Raw genomic sequence first — 19034 nt, 5'->3', positions numbered from 1 at the left:
TCTCTGCATTATCAGCACTAGGCTGCAAAAGGAACAAACAGAGGAGGAGCTGATCTAAGCTGGGTAGAGTCGGTTGTCTGTTTTGATGATCCAGAGATTGAGAGAAGGGGACTTTAGGTAGAACTCCCAAAGGTCCCAGGAAATAATAAGAAGGTAGAACAGTGGAGGAATGCTCCTGCATGGTAAGCGAACATCCCTGAATCCCAAAGAAAGAACAGTAGAGTTGGCAGCCTCTGTGCAAGTGGAAAGGAAGAGACCACTGCCACTTTGGCTGGCAGGAGCCAGCACAAAAGAATATCAAATAAATGATTGTAAAGTCCAGGAATTCAGAGTGAGTCGATTGAACTTCTATAAATGTCCTGGTTCTGACCGAGTTGTGGGGCACTTCCCAGAAGGGCAACAACAGGTGATTGCACCCAGGCAGGGGAATATCCTGGGGGGAAATGAGAGCTAGCAAGGTGGAGGCTATTGGGGATATTAATTAGTTAATGTAAAATTACGTAGTAAGGAAAGCATAGAATCATGTGAGGTAAAACACTCTCCAAGATAGGATATTGCAACAGATAAAGCTTTCTTTTACTGAAACCAATTCCCATTCAGTTGCATATTTGTAGCAGCAAAAACATTATAGACATCTAATCTAAATAACACTATTCCCTATTACATGTGGCCAGCTAATCCAGCTGCTCGTGTGTGGGAGCATGGATGTGCCTCTTGCAAGTTTGCACAGGAAAACTCTGAAGAACTATCTCACTTCTTGCAAGACAAGCAAGAGAAAGAGAACTAAGGCCACATAAAGAGAAGGAGGAGCCTGAAGCTTCCAGATCAGACAGAGAGGCATCACACAAATACACAGTCTGTTTCTAATGTAAAGGGGGAAATAGTGCCCCCAGTGTCCAAACATGCTGAGTTGTATCTGTTCCAACAGAGGCTTCATCAATGACTGAAGCAGGTTGGTGGGAGACATTCAAACAAGGTCAGTAAAAGTAATCAAGCGTCCCTGGCAGCTTGATAGTAATTAGATTTTGCACTCAGGAGGGCTTGCATTTGCTGACACAATTACACTGATAGACAGAGGTGGGCACCCAGCTTTCTAAGCCTCCATGGTGATGGGTAGGCATGCAGAAGTCCCATCAAGTAAATCAGTCTCCCATCCAAAGTTTTGCCACTTGTTAGCATAGCCTGACTAAAGAGAGCCATTTTCTCATGTTCTCCAAAGCAAAGTAGTGCTAGGTCCTAAAATGGCTGCCAAGGTGAATTTAGGCAAGATGGTTTTCGGCAGATAACATTTAGGAATGGGGTCCTTGGTAGTACCCCCTTCCTAGGTGGGTGGTACTACCACCTAAAGGTCTTTAATAAGAGAGATGAGTAGGAGCAGAAGAAAGCTTTCAGATTCTTCATTGACCCAGTAAAATAAATTCCCCTTTGGATCATACTTGAGCGAACAAAATGGCTACCTGTATAGTTGAGAGTGTCTACAAGTATATCAAAATGGTTAAAGGAAGGAAAGGAAGAGGCTGTGGCTCACTGGTAGAGCACATAAGTATTTTTATTTGAAAAGAAAAATAGAAATAACAGTAGAAAGTGCATAGAAGTGTATATAAAATACTAAATTTGAATTACAACCGAAAAGTATATTCAAAATATGTGGCAACACAACTTATGGGATGGTTCTTCTCTCCCACTCCTTAATTATTTATGCCTATACTTTAATATCAATAGTTTTTAATCAGTCATCATTTTTATATTTTATACTCAATGTTTTTAAGGTCTCTATATTATGATTACTCTATTTCCATATTAACTACTCCTAATTTTTCTGAGCTTTGAGCTATGTAATCAAAGAATTTTCCACTTTTTCTAGAATTCCAATATTGGTCTATTATGGCCATAAGAAGTTAATTTAGCCATTGATGCATATTCGTACACTTTATCCACTCAGACATATTGGGGCAGAATTCTGCTTTCCATTTTGCTGCATATAGTACTCTCACAGCCGTCACCATATACTTGAAAAGTTCTCCATGTTCTTCTGTAATATTACTTGGCAGAATATTTAATAGTATTCTACTGGTAAAGCACAGAATGTGCAAGCAGATTGTCCTTCTTTCAGTCCCTGGAATCTCTGGTGGAAGGATCTCAGGTGGTAGGTGTTGGGAAAGATGCTGCAACAGGGGTGAGCTACAAGGCCAAACAGCCTTGCTTCCCCCCAATGGAGGGAGGAGGGTGAGAGTCCCCCAGCTCTGCTCACCCATGCAGGGGGGCGGGAAGGAGCAGGCTCACAACAGCTCCCACCTGTCTTGGTGAGGTGGGAGGCCTGCCATCTTATGCTTACCCATTGTGTGGGGAGGGGATCACCAGCTTGCATTGTCAGCAGCTTGCCTCTGTCTTGTACAAAATAGGGGTTGCTGTGGCTCTCGCTCACTTTTCCTGGTGGCCTTAATAGCCAATCTGCTCCTGCCTTGGAGAGCTGCTGCCAGTCAAAGTATACAAGACTACACTAGATGGATAAATGGTATGGCTCAGCATAAAACAGCTTCATATGTTTTTACACACACATTGTAGGAGCTTGACTATCAAGCTGCAATACATTCACATTTTCTTTCATGACAGTTGAGTCGTCTATCATATATGCCTCCTGCATATCTGCCATAAATGTATATTGGCTCTGCCTCTGGTCTCTGGGAGTATGGGAAGTTCTGTATTGCTGCGATGCCAGCAAGTTATCTCGCAAATATTTACTTTCTCTTTCTCGCTCCACTGAGCCAGTGTCCTTGACTGCCAGCTGAAACTTGAGAACCAAAGATAAGTTCATCTTTCTCACTGTCTGCTCTGAAACAATGTCTCACTCCACCCCCCACCCCCATTAATGGTCCTCTTTCTCAAGGCGGTAAGATTCCCTATAACTAACATTGTTAGCCCCACATACGTCACTTCTGCCAATTCTACTGTCTAAGCACCTTGTACTGAATGGATCTCTAATAAAGTTACTTCAACTGGAATACCTGTGTGTTAACTATGGAGAACATGGGGATCTAAATGCCAGGGACTGACATAGTCACTCAGTTACAATGAATTATAGGCAATTTTATTTTAATTTTTTTGTTGTTTTTTTAAAAAAAGAAACAAATACATGTCATACATAAAAAAATAACTAGCAATATATTGCTTTCTGCAACAATGCAAAACCATATAATTCAAAATGGCTTTTGTATTGTAGGGAGGGGGTCTAAGGTGCTCCGCTAATGAGTTAGGGACCATAGACTTCACCCATAGACTTCACCACCACGTTGCCTTACATACTATCTGTTGCTTTAAATATGTGCTCCTATGTCAGCCCTAGAATTGCTTATGTTCTGTTTCAGCATTCCTTCAACTCTGTATTGGATTCTTGCTAATGCTATGTCTTTGTAAATGTGCATTTATTTACCCCATGGCATTGTTTATGAAATTGTCCTTAATACTCACTCTACTAATCTCACACTGTGTAATCCACCTTGAGTCTCAGTGAGAAAGGCGGACCATAAATGACAAATAAAAATAATAAATAATAATAAATAAATATACATGTCCAATGACAACTGTTTACAACTCCTTCAATAATTAATACATTCAGCTTTTAAAATTAATAATACAAGTAGAGATGGGCATGAACTGAAATACGAACCAAAGTTCGGTACGAACTGGGCCTGTTCGTGGTTCGCAAACCGGCAGTTCGTCAGAGCCCATTTCTGACAAATTGTCACGAACTTTAGGCTGGTTTGTTTGGTTGGTTTTTTTGTTTTGTCACTGCAGACAGCCTGGCACCGATCAATCAGTTTCCTAGGCAACAGGGGATGGAGTTCCTGCAGACCTTCTGCTGACCCAGAAGTGATGATTTGCTGACCTGGAAGTGACTTTTTCACGAATCAAACAAACTGGTTTACAAACCGGGGCAGGTTTGTGAAAGTTCATGGTTCATGAAATGCGACGAACCACGAACCACGCGGTTCAGATTTTTTTCCAGTTCATGATGACCGTCCCTAAATACAAGTAATGTATATTCTCAATATTTTGACATATCATTGTAACTGAGTCTTTCATTTCTACTATATCAAGAATAAACATACAGAATTATCTGAGTTATTATGAGTAATGATCACAAGTGGGGACACTCTTCTCAGAACTGAAGTCTCTCTCTTGTCCACAACTAATTGTTCACTACCTTGGTTTCCTGCAAACAATATCATCCACCACTTCCTTTTTAACATTCTAGCCAAATTAGGTTCAGCAATAACACACATTGACAGCTCTGCTGGTTCTCGGAGTTTAAAATAGAAATATTTAGATACAAGAGAATTTTATCTGAAGATAATATCATGCATTTCTCATACTTCACACATTAGAGAGCTGCTCATTCATCATTCTTGTCATCTTTCAAAGTTTCTTATTGCTGCTGCAAATGATTCAGAGCCAAATATAGACTCCACTGTTTCTTCTTCTTGCAAACCTGACAGTCATTTTAAAAGCACCTGTCTATTTCAGTGTCTTCTATAAATGGCACATGTTAATACTTTGACATTAATCTTTTATTTACATCCCAGGGGCTTGAAAGCATAAGGTCCTGAATGTTAAGCAGCTTGAAAATAATTTGATTCTGGGTCAATAATTGTTTCAGCTTGACTGAACATCAGAACTGCCTTATACGGAAAGTTAGATCTTTGGTTGGTCTATTTGGATGGGGAGCTGTTCTCCAACTGTTGCTCCCTGTCGTCCTCTTTGTCCCTGAAATTGCCAAGCCCTGTGGTATACGGAGGAGCTACAATGACGGAAACAGGAATTAAGATAACTTGAGTGCATGTGGCGGCGATCTCACTACAAGGAAGCAAGAATATCTTGTAGGTTGCATATGAAATCCTATGAAATGGCAGTGAAAGCTGTGAAGAAGGAATATTATTATGCAGCTTCCATTGCATCAACTAGCTCACGCCCAGCTAAATTGTTTATTGTGGTACGTTCATTGGTCTCAGGTGGAGACCATGAAAATTTGAATTCGGCAATAAGCTCTGAGGCTTTTACATGCTTTTTTGCTGATAAAATCTTGACTCTCCACCGTGACTTACCAACCACAGTTGATACAGTATGTGAACTAGAGACTCCATGGCCATCTTTGGAGCGGATATTCGATCATTTCAGCCCTCTTTCCGGGGAAGAGGTGGACAGGATTCTGTGGGTGGTGAGGCTTACCACATGCCTCCTGGACCCATGCCCGTCAGGCTGGTAAAAGCCAGTGTCGACGGATTACGGGATTCCTTGGAGGCCATTGTAAACTTGTCCCTGGGCTCTGCGGTTTTTCCCAGGGCACTAAAGGAGGCTGTGGTGTGGCTCCTTTTAAAGAAACTATCATTAGATCCTGTCGACCTGCTCAGTTACCGCCCAGTCTCAAACCTCCCGTTTCTGGGTAAGGTGATTGAGCGCGTGGCAGAAAACAACTGCAGAGTTTCCTGAAGGAGACCTCAGCCCTAGATCCCTTCCATCTCGATTTTCGCCTGGGACACGAGGTGGAGACATTGCTGGCTGCCCTCATGGATGATCTTCGCAGGCATCTGTGATGGATATAGATTTGAAGAAAAATGATTTTATATACTTTTTATATACTCCTTCTGTGCCTTTTCAGTATTACATGCCTTGCACTTTTTTCTATGCTCAGGAGCCAATGTAGTATTTGTAATGCAACCTGTAAGAATATGACACTTGAAACAAGAAGAATGTATGCTGAACCTCTGTAAGAACTGAGGACTAAAAATATATATTGCTTGTAGAGCTGCACTTATAAGAATATTACACATATGTTACATTATTCTATAAGATTCCAATAGGAATCAGTATTAGAGAACCTTTTGTAGAAAACTGATTTGATGCAGCAAGCTGGTTTGGACACCTGTGGCATTATCCCCCTTAAGGCTGCAGGAAAAACTGGGGGAAAGGGCAGAAACGGGGGAAACGTCCCTTTCTGCCCACGGACTTCAGTTATCTGAAGGCACCAAGGCTGCCAGATTGAGACTCCCTGGCACCATTGAAGGTGAAAGTGTTATGCCCAGAAGGAAGTAGGTAAAAGGATGGAAGGTGTCCTTCCAAAATGAGGACAAGATAAGAAGCTGCAAGAATTGGAATTCCCCCAAGTAGAGGGGCCGACCCAGAATTGCATCTTCAAATCAGAACTGACCCTAGATACCTTACGAGCCAGTAAGATAACAAATATTAGAATATTGTAATATTATTATAATTACCTGAAGGTATTAATTGCTTTACACTTCTATTGTAATTTGGGGATGAGCTTTGCACATGAGGAGACCATCTACTTCTGTGTAAAAGAAAGGGCTCATCCACCGGTTTAATTAAACCATCTGTTTTGCTTCAATTCAAGAAGGACTCCAGGATCTTTATTTTAATTTTTATTGTGGTTGGTCAGAAAAGAGAGAACGAACCACAGAGGCGCAAAGTTTTGCGCTTAACATCTGGATCAAGGCAGATTGGCACTGCTGATTTTATTAGATCTTTCAGCAGCGTTCGATACGGTCGATTATGATCTTCTGACCCACCGCCTCGCTGATGTGGGAATCCAGGGGACAGCACTACAGTGGCTACTGTTTTTTCTTCACGATTGGGGACAGAGGGTGGCGATGGTGGATAAGTTATTGTCCCGTAGGCCACTAATATATGGTGTGCCACAGGGGGCAATACTCTCCCCATTATTGTTTAATATCTATATGTGCCCCCTCGCCCAGGTGGTGCGAAGCTTCGGGCTTGGGTGTCACCAATATGCGGACGACACCTAGCTGTATCTGCTGATGAATGGCTGGCCTGGATCGGCCCCGGATATCCTGGATCGTGCTTTTGAAGCCGTGGCTGGATGGTGGAGACAAAGTTGGCTGAAACTAAACCCTGCGAAGATGGAGATCCTGTACTTGAGTCGTGGAAACGTGGATTCGGGACCCTGGCTTCCTGCACTCGATGGGGTGGTGCTTACATTAGCTCTGAGAGTTAGGAGCCTGGAGGTGTTCCTGGATTCCTCCTTGACAATGGAGGACCAGGTCACTGCGGTTGCCAGTTCTTTTTTCTATCTTCGACAGATCAGGCAGCTTGCCCCTTATCTTTTGTCCCGCAACTTGACTACAGTGGTCCAGGCAATGGTCACCTCTGGGTTAGACTACTGTGACACACTCTACGCTGGGCTTCCCCTAAATCTGATCTGGCGGTTACAGCTGGTGCAGAATGCGGCAGCACAGGTCATCACCGGAACACCAATGTGTGCACATATAATTGCGTCAGCTGCACTGGTTGACGGTGGAGTACCGAAACATGTTCAAGGTTCTGGTATTATCCTATAAAGCCCTATGCAGACTGGGACAGGCGTATCTGCGGGACCGACTTTCCCCATATGAACCGCAGAGGACTCTCTGTTCCAGTGACAAACATCTGTTTAAGATCCCTGGCCCCAGGGAGGCCCGCCTGGCATTGACTGGGGCCAGGGCCTTTTCAGTCTTGGCCCCAGCCTGGTCGAATGCTCTGTCCCATGAGACCAGGGCCCGGCGGGATTTGTTATCTTTCTGCCTGGCCTGTAAGATGGAGCTGTTCCGCCAGGCATATAGTTGATGTGAGGCAGTGCCCTCTAGCCGGGGGAGTAAAGCATATGTGACACCTGGCTGGGTGAACATAGCACATGCTCTCCCTACTAGTGACACCTTCCATCTCTCACATATTCCCCTGCCAAAATGCTCTGGAGATGGTTAAAAGGTGGTCATCTGGATCATTGTGCCACTCTGTGTGTGTGTGTGTGTTGTGTGTGTGTGTTAATGATGGTATTTAAATGCTTTATGGTTTTAAATTGTACAAACTGTGTAATGTAATTTTAAATTTTAATTAGATGCAGAGGAGTTAGCCGTGTTAGTCTGTAGTAGCAAAATCAAAAAGAGTCCAGTAGCACCTTTAAGACTAACCAACTTTATTGTAGCATAAGCTTTCAAGAATCACAGTTCTCTTCATCAGATGCATCTGACGAAGAGAACTGTGATTCTCAAAAGCTTATGCTACAATAAAGTTGGTTAGTCTTAAAGGTGCTACTGGACTCTGGCCATTTCCACACACGTAGAATAATGCACTTTCAATGCACTGTCACAATCCTTTTGAAGTGGATTTTTTGTTCCACACATGGAAAATCAGTTTCAAATGTTCACTAAAGAGTATTGAAAGTGGATTATCCAATGTGTGTGGAAGCAGCCTCTTTTAAATTTTAATTGTAATCCACCCTGAGCCTGCTGATGTGGGGAAGGCGGAATATAAATTGAATATAAACAAACAAACAAACAAATATATGTATCACTGATGAAGTAGTTATCTTTTTCAATGTAGCCATGGAGACTAGATCCTGGATTTTGAAAAACTTCATTAATAAAACATGTGCAATTGCTGTATTTTGTTTTGACTATATTACTGAAAAGTCTGTTGATCTTATCATAAACTTTTTGATTGGATTGCAATGCCCATAGAATAGGGACAATGTGCATATTTTTACTGGATTGAACCAGCAGTTGAGCCACAGAATTTTACATCAGCTGAAATTTCCAAGTAGCCTTCAAGGGTAGTCCCATGTAGAATGAGCGACAGTAGTCCAGTATGAAGGTTACTGTGATATGGATCAATATGGCCAAGATAGCAGAGTCTGGTTTTAATTTACAAGTAGACATGAGCATGAACCAAAAAAACCCAAACCACGTGATTCATGGCTCGTCGGAGTCCACAAACCAGAAACCACAAACTTCCATGACCTTTTCCCAGATCACGAATCAGTTAGTGGATCTTGGAAATTCAAACACCTGGTGCTGGATGCTGAAGCTGGCGCCAGGCGTTTGAAACAGACAGCCCCGTTCTCCTGCTGCTTGCAGCGGCAGAACAGGGCTGTCACTATCACACACCAGAAACCGGCCGAAGCCCATTGGCTGAAGCCGGTGCACAGTGTATGAAGCTGACAGCCCTGTCGGCAGGAGAATGGGGCTGTCAGCTTCACTCACCCCACGCCGGCTTCAGCCCATTGGCTGAACCCAGCAAGGGGTCTGTGAAACTGACAGACCCATTCTCCTGCCGCCTGGGCAGCGAGAGAAGGGGGCTGTTAGCTTCACTCACCCCGCACTGGCTTCAGCCCATGGGCTGAACCCACCGCGGGGTCTGCAAATTGTGTGTGCTATAAGGTTGCTCGTAGTACACAGGGCCAGCTCTAGTGTCGCCAGCACCTGCAACAGCTTAATGCTGCCTCTGTGCACGCGCACACGGGCACAGAACTGCATGACATCACTGTATGTGACATCATCACACAGGGGCTGGTGCGCGCACAGCCCTCCCACCTTCCAGCCCTCCCGTTCAGTTGCTTTGCGGGCCAGGTGCAGCCGGCCACCCTGGCCGCTGGCTGCGCCTGGCCTGTAGAGCAACAGAACAGGAGGCTGCCTACTCAGCTGCCCCACACTGCTGCTGCCGCTGCCAGTACACGCTCCTGGCTGGCAGTGGTGGCGGCAGCTCCGTGGCACGCGCCCCTGCCCCTGGGCTGGTGCCCCTCCGGCGCTTTAGTGCCCTGAGGCGGTGGCCTCACTGGCCTCAATGGGGGGGCCGGCCCTGGTATTACAGTATCTTATACAGGAAACGCTGCTTAATTCTGAAGAGGTTTTGAGTATGTCCACTTTAAGTGAATGTTAGAATTTCATTAAAGCAACAATAGAGAATTTTGCTGAGCCTCTATCTTCATCCAGATCATGTTTTAAGGACCAAACAGAAGATGATCTTCTGGTTCCACCATTGGAACTCTTAGTTCATCTCCCCCCCCCCCCCGCCCCCAGATATGAATAAAGGCCAAAGGGCAAGGGAAAGCAGAGCCAAGTCTTCTGTGGCTACTACTCTCCATTTGCAACTGGCCTTCTCAGCTTGACTAAGCCCCACTGAAACAATACAAATACAATTTCACCCTAAGAAGTTATGGCTACAGGTCTGCTCAGAGGGCCAATTCGCTGTCAGTGAGGATACTCAATCACAGATCAACTCTGGCTTCTGGCTTCTGGGACATCTGATTTCTCATGGAGTAAGGGGCAGAGCTTCTCTGCATTCCCTGTTGTTAGAAGAATGAGAGAATTATGTAGCTCAGTCCTATGCACATTTACTGAAAACAATGGGCTTTGCCAGAAAGTAAGTATGCATAGGATCTCACAGATAATCAGAATCCATATGTGCAAAGAATCCAATCACTGCTACTTGGTCAGACATGGACATCCACATTCTAGAGACGCATGCAACCACACACTAAGCCCCTTCCTCTCTTCCATAGTAACAGTTCAAAGCTGTGCTCTACTCAAGGATTTGGGATTTCTCACTTCACAGATGTTAATTAGTTCAGCTATACCTCGATGTGGTCTCCGTACTTTTCTCTCACAGGGTGTGCTTATCATATTACACCCTATACTTTTGTTGATGAGATGTGATTTTATGTTAATTTCTCTTTGCCTATTGAAGTTGGGTGCGGTCCACTCCCAGCCTGAGTAGTGGATTAGCCTTTTAATCATGCCTTCTTTTTAAACTGGCCACACTTTGTATCATCTTCTGGTTTTCAGTTTATAGTCTTAGGTACAGGGCTTTTTTTCAGCTGGAACGCGGGGGAACGGAGTTCCGGAATCTCTTGAAAATGGTCACATGGCTGATGGCTCCGTCCCCCGATCTCCAGGCAGAGGGGAGTTGAGATTGCCCTCCGCGCCGCTGAGCGGCGCGGAGGGCAATCTCAACTCCCCTCTGTCTGGAGATCAGGGGGCGGGGCCACCAGCCATGTGACCATTTTCTCCGAGGGCAACCCACTGAGTTCCACCACCTCTTTTCCCAGAAAAAAAGCCCTGCTTAGGTATAAATATAGCTGCCGCATGGATATATCTTTCATCCATCTATTTAAGTGACCTCCGACTTACCAATGTTTACAGTGGAATAAATGTTGACAAATTTTAGTTTTGAGTGCTGCAGAGTAACCACACACCTTATTGCTTGCATGTCTCGCATAAACTTGCAAGAATGCAATTTCACACAACTAACTTACAGGAAACAACTTTGCATCCTGAATCGTTATGTGAGGTGCGTTATTTGATATGCTGCAGATCCAGGCAGGATACAGAGAAAACAGCTGCTGGGTGGGATCAGCTCCACTTTAAATCTTGCCCAGCCACTCATTCTCCCAGAAGGAGAAGAGGGCCTTCTCCACATCAGTGTCAGACGATCCTCAGCAAAAATACACCCATACCAACCTCTACTGCCTACAAGGCTCCACGTGGAGATTTAGTGTGCGTGTGAGGCAGCAGAAAGGGGAAAACACTCCTTCCCTGCACTGCTTTGGTAGGAGCAGGGGAACTTGGGAGAAAGGCAGGGGCTTTCTCTCCCCCAGGGCAGCTCTCTGAGCCTATTTGCAAGCTGTTTTTATCAACAGAAGCCAATCCCGAGACAACGTGTGTCTGTGCAGAGAGCACTGGCTGGACCATGGAGAACTTGTAAAAGAAGTAACACAGAATAACTGCAGGGCTTTCTCTGTGGTGGCCCCTACCCTGTGAAACAGCCTGCTTGAGGAGGTCAGGACTGAGCCTCCACTCCCCTGGCTTTCTGCAAAGGATGCAAAACTGAATTATTCAAAAAGGCTCTTGTATTGTAAGGCGGGGCTCTCAGATGCTTCCCTAACCATAGTCTTCACCACTATCCATTTACTTTAAATATGTACTCCTATGCACTACCGTGTTTCAAGTTGTCAAATGTTAGTCCTAGAATTGATTCTGTTCTGTTTCAGCTTCATGTTGTCTGATGTCAGGCCTAGAATTCATTATGTTCTGTTTCAGCATTTCTTCAACTCTGTTTTGGATTCTTGCTAATAGTATATCTTTGTAAACTTGTATCTATTTACCGTATGGCATTATTTATGGAACTGTCCTTGATGCTGACTGTACTAATCTCACACTGCATAACGTGCCTTGAGTCTCAGTAAGAAAGGCGGGCTATAAAAGACATAAAGAAAACAAACAGACTCCACTGCAGACTGACATTATTCCCAGCGGCCCTCCGTTAAAGCTTCCCCTTTCTCTGGGGCCCGCGCATTTCAAACTCCGCAGGGCGTTTTTAGGTAGGGCGCACGCCCAAGGGCGCTTTTCTCCCTCCGCCGCAGCGCGCCCAGCCCCGGCGCCTCGGCAGGTTGCGCAAGCTTCGCTTCCAGCCGCCCCGCGCCAGGGCCTGCGCGCTCCCTCCGAGGCGTGCGCAGCGGGGCGGCCGGCCAGTGCGGGCGGCGCGACGCTGAAGGACGCGCGGGGCGCCCAATCGGCGGCGGGCTTGCCCGTTCCCGAGCGCAGAAGCGAAAGCGGCGGCGAGGGCTGCGGGACGTTCCCGGCGCCCCCGAGGAGGCCCTTCCCGACCGAGGGCGCGATGCTGCTCCGCCTGCGCGCCCGCTTCGACCCGCGGAGGGACGCGGCGCCCTGGCTGGCGGGGCAGCCTCTGGCCGCGGACGCGGGTGAGGGGCGCTCCGCCTTCTGCTTCTCTGGGAGGGGCGCGCCCGCCCTTCGGACGACGCTGCTGGACGCGCGCCCCGCTCAGCCCAAGGGGAGTCCGGGGGGGGGGAGTCGCGTCTCGCTTCGCTTCGCGACGAAGGGCGCGCCTGTGGGCTGGGGGCGGAGCTGCTCGGCGTCCCGGCCCCTCCGGCTCCAAGGAGCTGGGAGTAGGCGCGCTGGTGCGGCGCAAGGAGTGGGGCGCTGCTGCCGGCCAGAGCTCGGCGATGCTGCCCTGGGCAGACCACGACTCTGGCTCGCAGCAAAGCCGCTGGAGAGGAGCCCTGGCTGAGCAGCTGAGGCTAATAATAACTTCGTAAAACTGCTCGGAGGGGGCGTTAAGTTGTCCTGAAGGGCGGTGTATACATCTAATGTTATTACTATTATTATTTGCAAGCGGAAGATCCGGGGCTCACTTTATGGCACCTCCAGTGACGAAGGTCAGGCAGAAAATGGCTGTTCCGGAGGGTAGACCCTGTGGCATTATACCCCAATGGGGTCCCTTCCCTCCTTAACCCCTGCCCTCTAAAAGTTCTACCTCCAAGAATTTCCCAGCTCAGAGTTGGCAACCCAGCAGTGAAAGAAAGAAAAAATCCCAGAGAGCCCTTGTCTGTCAGAGCAGATAATGCTGACCCTGAAAAACCTGCTGTCTGGCTGAACCCTAGGCAGCCTCCTATGTTCAGTTTTCCACAACTGTGGCACATTGGGGTTTTTTTTTAGAGGAAGCCATGCAAGAAAGTCAGATATGGTGAGGTGTGTATTTTATAGCTTCGGCTCTTGAGTCAGATGACTGTTGTATGGGATGTGAACTGTTGCCAAATTACACAAAGCCATGTGAGTAGCTGCCTGTATCCAAGCTTTTGTAATAATTATGAAAGTGTAAACGTTTTTACTAAGAACTTTGTCGTATGTTTTGGCAAATGGCGCTTGCAAGGTTCCTGCTGATTTTATATACTTAATGCCAACTCCCCCCCACACACACACACGTCATTTGGGAAGGTAAACCTAACTGCAAAGCAATTCTGTATGTATGATATCAAGTTGAACAGTTTGATTTTAGATCTTGAATGGTGAGAGTCCTGTGAATCAAAGCCCTCTCTCCTAATTTCGTGTCAGTGGTATGCTACTAACTTTCCTTGTACTGGTTTGCTTGATCACATGAAGGTGTTTTTTTTGGTAATTATCAATCAATTACAATAAAAAAGAACTGTAATCTTTGAACTCTACTCTCCCAGCACACTTGACTTGATTTGCATACCATGGAAAAATAAATAATTTAATTATCTGAGGTTTCTCATTTTTCTACTTGGAAACTGGTCCAGCCATATTCAGGCTCTTAAGGGGTAATTAAGGAACTGCTTCTGTGCCACTTTGGTGTAGGAAAAGGTATGGCAGCGTAACAATTCTGCTGCTTTTGAGAAGAGACTTCTCAAGCTGCCTGTGGCACTTTGTTTATGGCCAGTCTGGAAATCTTCCAGAACTCAGGATCACTTTGGGAACTCCTCTGGGGGTCTTCTGGCAGTTTTTAAAATTATTTTTGAAATTTAATCCAGGAGTGTAATCCTGTGGTTTTTTCCAGAATTATTTTTGCCTGGTCAGAGTTCAGGTCTAGGTTTATGACGTTTTTGGTTGACATGATATGACCTCAGTGAATAAGAACAAAATGCTACCATGGTTTGCTGTGTTTAAGTATCGGCACAGTTTGCAAGATCCTCATTGAAAAAAGTTTAAGAAGAGCCCTTGAGATAGTAAGGTTTAGTAGGATGTTTTTGATTCTTGTCTTTGGAGTTAGTCATATTGTTTAGGATGTTTGCATGTGTGTGCGCTGTTGGAGAACCTGAAGACTTTGTATATTAAGTGCTCCATCTGTATATTCAACACTATTCTCCGTTACTATGTATGGATGTGAGAGTTGGGTGCTGAAAGGAAGAAAGTTGATTCATAATAATAATATAATATTTCATTTGTATACTGCCCTTCAGGACAACTTAATGCCCATTCAGAGCAGTTTACAAAGTGTGTTGTTATTATTCCCATGACCATCACCCTGTGAGGTGGGTGGGGCTGAGAGAGCTGTGACTGACCCAAGGTCACCCAGCTGGCTTCACGCCGAGGAGTGGGGGATCAAACCCGGCTCTCCAGATTAGAGTCCTGCCACTCTTAATCACTTCACCAAATTGGCTTATTTGAAATGTGGTGCTGGGTGCAAGTTTTACGGATACCATGGATGGCCAAAAAGAGAAATAGATGGGTTGCAGATCAAATCAAGCCAGAATTTTCCCTAGAAGCTAAAACAACGAGATTGAGGCTATCATACTTTGGTTACATCATGAGAAGACAGTAGAGAGAGAATAATGCTAGGAAAGATGGAAAACGGTAGGAAAAGAGGAAGACCCAAAATGAGATGACTTGTCTTCTAATAAAGGAAGCCATGTCCACCAGTTTGCAAGATCTGGGCAAGGTTGTTAATGATAGGATGTTTTGGAGGTCTTTCATTCATAGGGTTGCTGTTGTCAGACTGTGGCTAGATAAGGCTCTTACTACAGGTTCCCCTTCACAAGCAAACAAGAGTCCATTGTTTGAATAAGGAAACTTTACTGCAGAAAAGGTCCATTATAGTCCACTGTCCTGAATAGGAGACTCAGGATGGTACACGATCATTGTTACCAATGAAGAGCAAAGCATGAGGTACAGAGTAACAATTCCCATCTGAATCAGCCTCCCCCCACAGTTCTCAAAACAACATCTTTCAGTCCTGGGAAGCTGCTCTCCTTCAAGGCCAATGCTTGGTGGAACGGTGTTAGACAAAACAGTCTCCTCCGGTGGGAATGCTGCCTGGGAACTGGTGCACCTGCGAAGAAAGCACTTAAACACTAGAAGCATTAGAAAATGGAGTCAGTACAGTTTAGATATACACTGGACCTGACATTCTGCCCCCCTTAAAACAGATCCCCCCCTGGTTTATATGGGTAACGAGTATGAAAAGCTTTGGTTAATCTAGGAGCATGAACATGTACAGAGTTCACCCACTCATCGTAACCAGAATCAAAGTCCTTCCACCTAATGAGGTAAAAAAGCTGATTTCGTTTGAATTTAGAGTCCAAAATTTGTTGCACTTCATAGTGTATTTGGTCGTCTATTAAAGTTGGAATGGGTGGAGCTTTGATGTGCCACTTGTCGTTGGTGGGAGCCCTTTTCAGGAGACTGACATGGAATGTATCATGAACATGGCGCAAGTTTTTGGGTAAATTTACAGCAACAGTCACTTTATTGATTACTTTGCGCACAGGGAAAGGTCCAAGGAACTTTAACGCTAGTTTGCGGCTTGTCTGAGCTAGTTTCAGGTTCTTGGTGGAAATATAAACATGATCTCCAGGTTGTAAATCCCATTCAGCCGCACGATGGCGATCTGCGTACTTTTTGTAATCCAGTTTGGCTTTTTCGAGGTGTTTCTTAATAAGAGTCCACTGTTGCGCGGCCTCCCCCCACCATGAAGATACATCAGGCGAACTAGAGGAATGGAGAGGGGGAGTGTCCAACGGGAAGGGATTGAAGTGAGCTCCATATACAATTTTGAAAGGGGCCTCCCCAGTGGAAGCATGCACACTGTTGTTGTATGAGAATTCAGCCAGAGGGAGAAGGTCCACCCAATTATCTTGTTGGAAATTAATGTAGCAACGAAGGAACTGCTCTAAAATCTGATTAGTTTTTTCGGATTGTCCGTCGGTTTGTGGGTGGTGGCTTGAGCTGATGCCTTGCTCAATATTCAACATTCGTAAAAGCTCCCGCCAGAAGTTGGCAACGAACTGTCCGCCGCGATCCGAAATCACCTTGGACGGAAAAGAATGTAATTTTACGATGTGTTTTAAGAATAAATCCGCCAGTTTTCGAGCGGTGGGTATAGCAGTACATGGAATAAAATGAGCTTGTTTGGAGAACAGATCTACTACGACTAAAATGCAATTATGTCCTTTCGAAAGGGGTAAATCAGTGATAAAGTCCATAGATATTATTTCCCAAGGTCTGTTAGGTGTTTCCAATGGTTGTAGGAGTCCTGGAGGTTTCCCTTTCCGGGTTTTGGCGCTGAGACAAATGGGGCAGGAGCTAACGTATTGGGAAATGTCTTTGCGCATGCCCGGCCACCAGAATTGCCGTTGTATTAGATGCAACGTTTTCAGATACCCATAATGACCAGCAGTGGGGGCATCATGACATCGCTGTAATACCTCCCGTCGGAGGCTGTCCGGGACATAAAATTTGCTTCCAGCTAGCCAATCCCCCTGTGGGGATTGGGTCAGTTTATTTTTAGGTGCTTTATCCCCCTCCTTTTCCACCTCAGTTTTAAGTTTCGATTTCCACTCCTGGTTGTGCGGGAGGGGCTGGCCTGCTCGGCTGCGGGTAGTCACCACGCCTCCCAATTGTGTAGGTGAGAAGACCGTGTCTACAGTCTCCTCCCGTTTGCTTTTGTGTTGGGGCATGCGCGATAGGGCGTCTGCCAGAAAGTTAGTCTTGCCCGGGAGGTAATTTAAAGTGAAATTGAATTTGGAAAAGAATTCTGCCCATCGCAATTGTTTGGCATTCAGTCTGCGTGGGCTTCGAAGGGCCTCCAGGTTTTTATGATCTGTCCAGACCTCGAAGGGGTATCGCGCCCCCTCCAGCTAATGTCTCCAGTTAGTGAGGGCTGCCTTTACTGCAAAAGCTTCCTTCTCCCACACATTCCAATTTCTTTCTGCATCCGAAAACTTCCTTGACAGGGATGCACAAGGCCGCAATTTCCCATCCTCCCCCTTCTGCAATAATACCCCTCCTATCGCCGTATCGCTGGCGTCGACTTGCACTATGAAAGGGTACTTTTCGTTGGGGTGGCAGAGGATGGGTTCTGTTACAAATTGCCCTTTCAGGCATTCGAAAGCAGTTTGGCAATCGGATGTCCATTGTAATTTGGAGGAGGGTTTTTTAGCCTGGTCCCCTTTATTTTTAGTTTTTAACAGTTCCGTTAAGGGGAGCGTGATCTGGGCGAAGTTTGCTATAAAGTCTCTATAGAAGTTGGCAAAACCCAGGAAGGACTGCAGTTCTTTGCGGGTGGTGGGAGTTTGCCATTCTTGGATCGCTTGTACTTTGGCTGGATCCATTTTTAATCCCTCTTGGGAGATACAGTACCCAAGGTAAGTGAGTTCAGTTTTATGGAATTCACATTTGGACAACTTGATGGGTAGTTTATTATTCATCAAGGTGGCCAGGACTTTTTGCACCATTTGAATGTGTTCCTCCTCTGTGTCCGAATAAATTAATACATCATCAAGGTACACCACCACACCTTTATAAAGGAATTCGTGTAGAACTTCATTTATCATGGACATGAATACAGACGGGGCTCCCGTCAATCCAAAAGGCATAACTAAGTATTCATACTGTCCGAGGGGTGTATTAAATGCGGTTTTCCACTCATCCCCTGCCTTGATACGGACGTGGAAGTAAGCATCTTTTAAATCCAATTTTGTAAAGATCTTACCTTGGGCCACGACGTTGAGAAGGTCTCGGATGAGCGGGATGGGATAGGCGTTGTTGGTGGACACAGCATTAAGTCCTCTAAAGTCCGTGCACAGCCGAAGTCCCCCATCTTTTTTCTTCACGAAGAGAACCGGAGCGGCGTGGGGGCTATTGGCTGGGCGGATGAACCCTCTTTGAAGATTGGTGTCGATGAATTTCCGGAGCTCTTCTCGTTCATGGAGACTCATGGGATAGAGTCGTCCTTTGGGCAGTGAGGCTCCAGGTAAAATTTCCACCGCACAGTCAGTTCGTCGGTGCGGGGGTAAAGTATCAGCTTCTTCTTCGGAGAAAGCATTCAGAAAGGGCCAATACGGTTCGGGTATTTGGTTTATTTCTTCTTGGGTGAGAAGAGCCTTCTCAGTGTGAGTTGGATCACTACCCCAGTTTTGGTTCCAACGATGGTTTTTACAGTTGGCGTGACTGAAAGTGATGCATCCTTCTGCCCAATTTATGTAGGGATTGTGATCACATAGCCACTTGCTGCCTAGAATTAACGGGTATTTGGCAGTGGAGCTGATGACAAAAGACCTTTTCTCCCAGTATTGGCCCATGCCTGTGATCACTGGGATGGTTTCGGTGGTAACAGGGTTCATATTGGTGCCATCCATTTGTTCAAATATTACTGGATTTTGCAATTCACGAGTTGGTAGGACTAGTCCGTTGACTAGGGCTGGGGCGATGATGTCTCTTGAACAGCCCGAGTCGATAAGGGCTTGCACTCGGATGTGCATCTTCCTCTCCGGGTTAAGTAAAGTCACTGGCATGAATAAGATGGACCCAGGCGGCCGGTTCCGTGCAGGGACGGGCTTGGGGTGGATCTGTCGGTTGGGCCCTTTTACGACAGATCCATCTCGTTTCCCGACTGGGGGCTTTCTGGATTTACCTCTGCATTTGGGGAAGCGG

The 19034-nt window shown here is 45.8% G+C and overlaps 1 protein-coding gene across 3 annotated transcripts in view; it reads left to right on the top strand.

Moving 5' to 3' along the window:
- The first annotated feature begins 12390 nt into the window (after window positions 1-12390).
- The window catches only part of GSAP (gamma-secretase activating protein), a 72236-nt gene continuing 65592 nt past the window's right edge, over window positions 12391-19034 (top strand). For all 3 annotated transcript variants that reach the window (XM_054988314.1, XM_054988313.1, XM_054988315.1), the window contains exon 1: window positions 12391-12547. In XM_054988314.1, coding sequence (XP_054844289.1) covers window positions 12463-12547 — 85 coding nt within the window. In that variant the 5' untranslated portion in view covers window positions 12391-12462. The remainder of the gene's footprint in view (window positions 12548-19034) is intronic.

Source organism: Eublepharis macularius, chromosome 9 (genome assembly GCF_028583425.1).
Source record: "Eublepharis macularius isolate TG4126 chromosome 9, MPM_Emac_v1.0, whole genome shotgun sequence".
Lineage (NCBI taxonomy): Eukaryota > Metazoa > Chordata > Lepidosauria > Squamata > Eublepharidae > Eublepharis > Eublepharis macularius.
The sequence above is the reverse complement of the archived record's forward strand: the minus strand, read 5'-3'. Positions and strand labels throughout refer to the sequence as shown.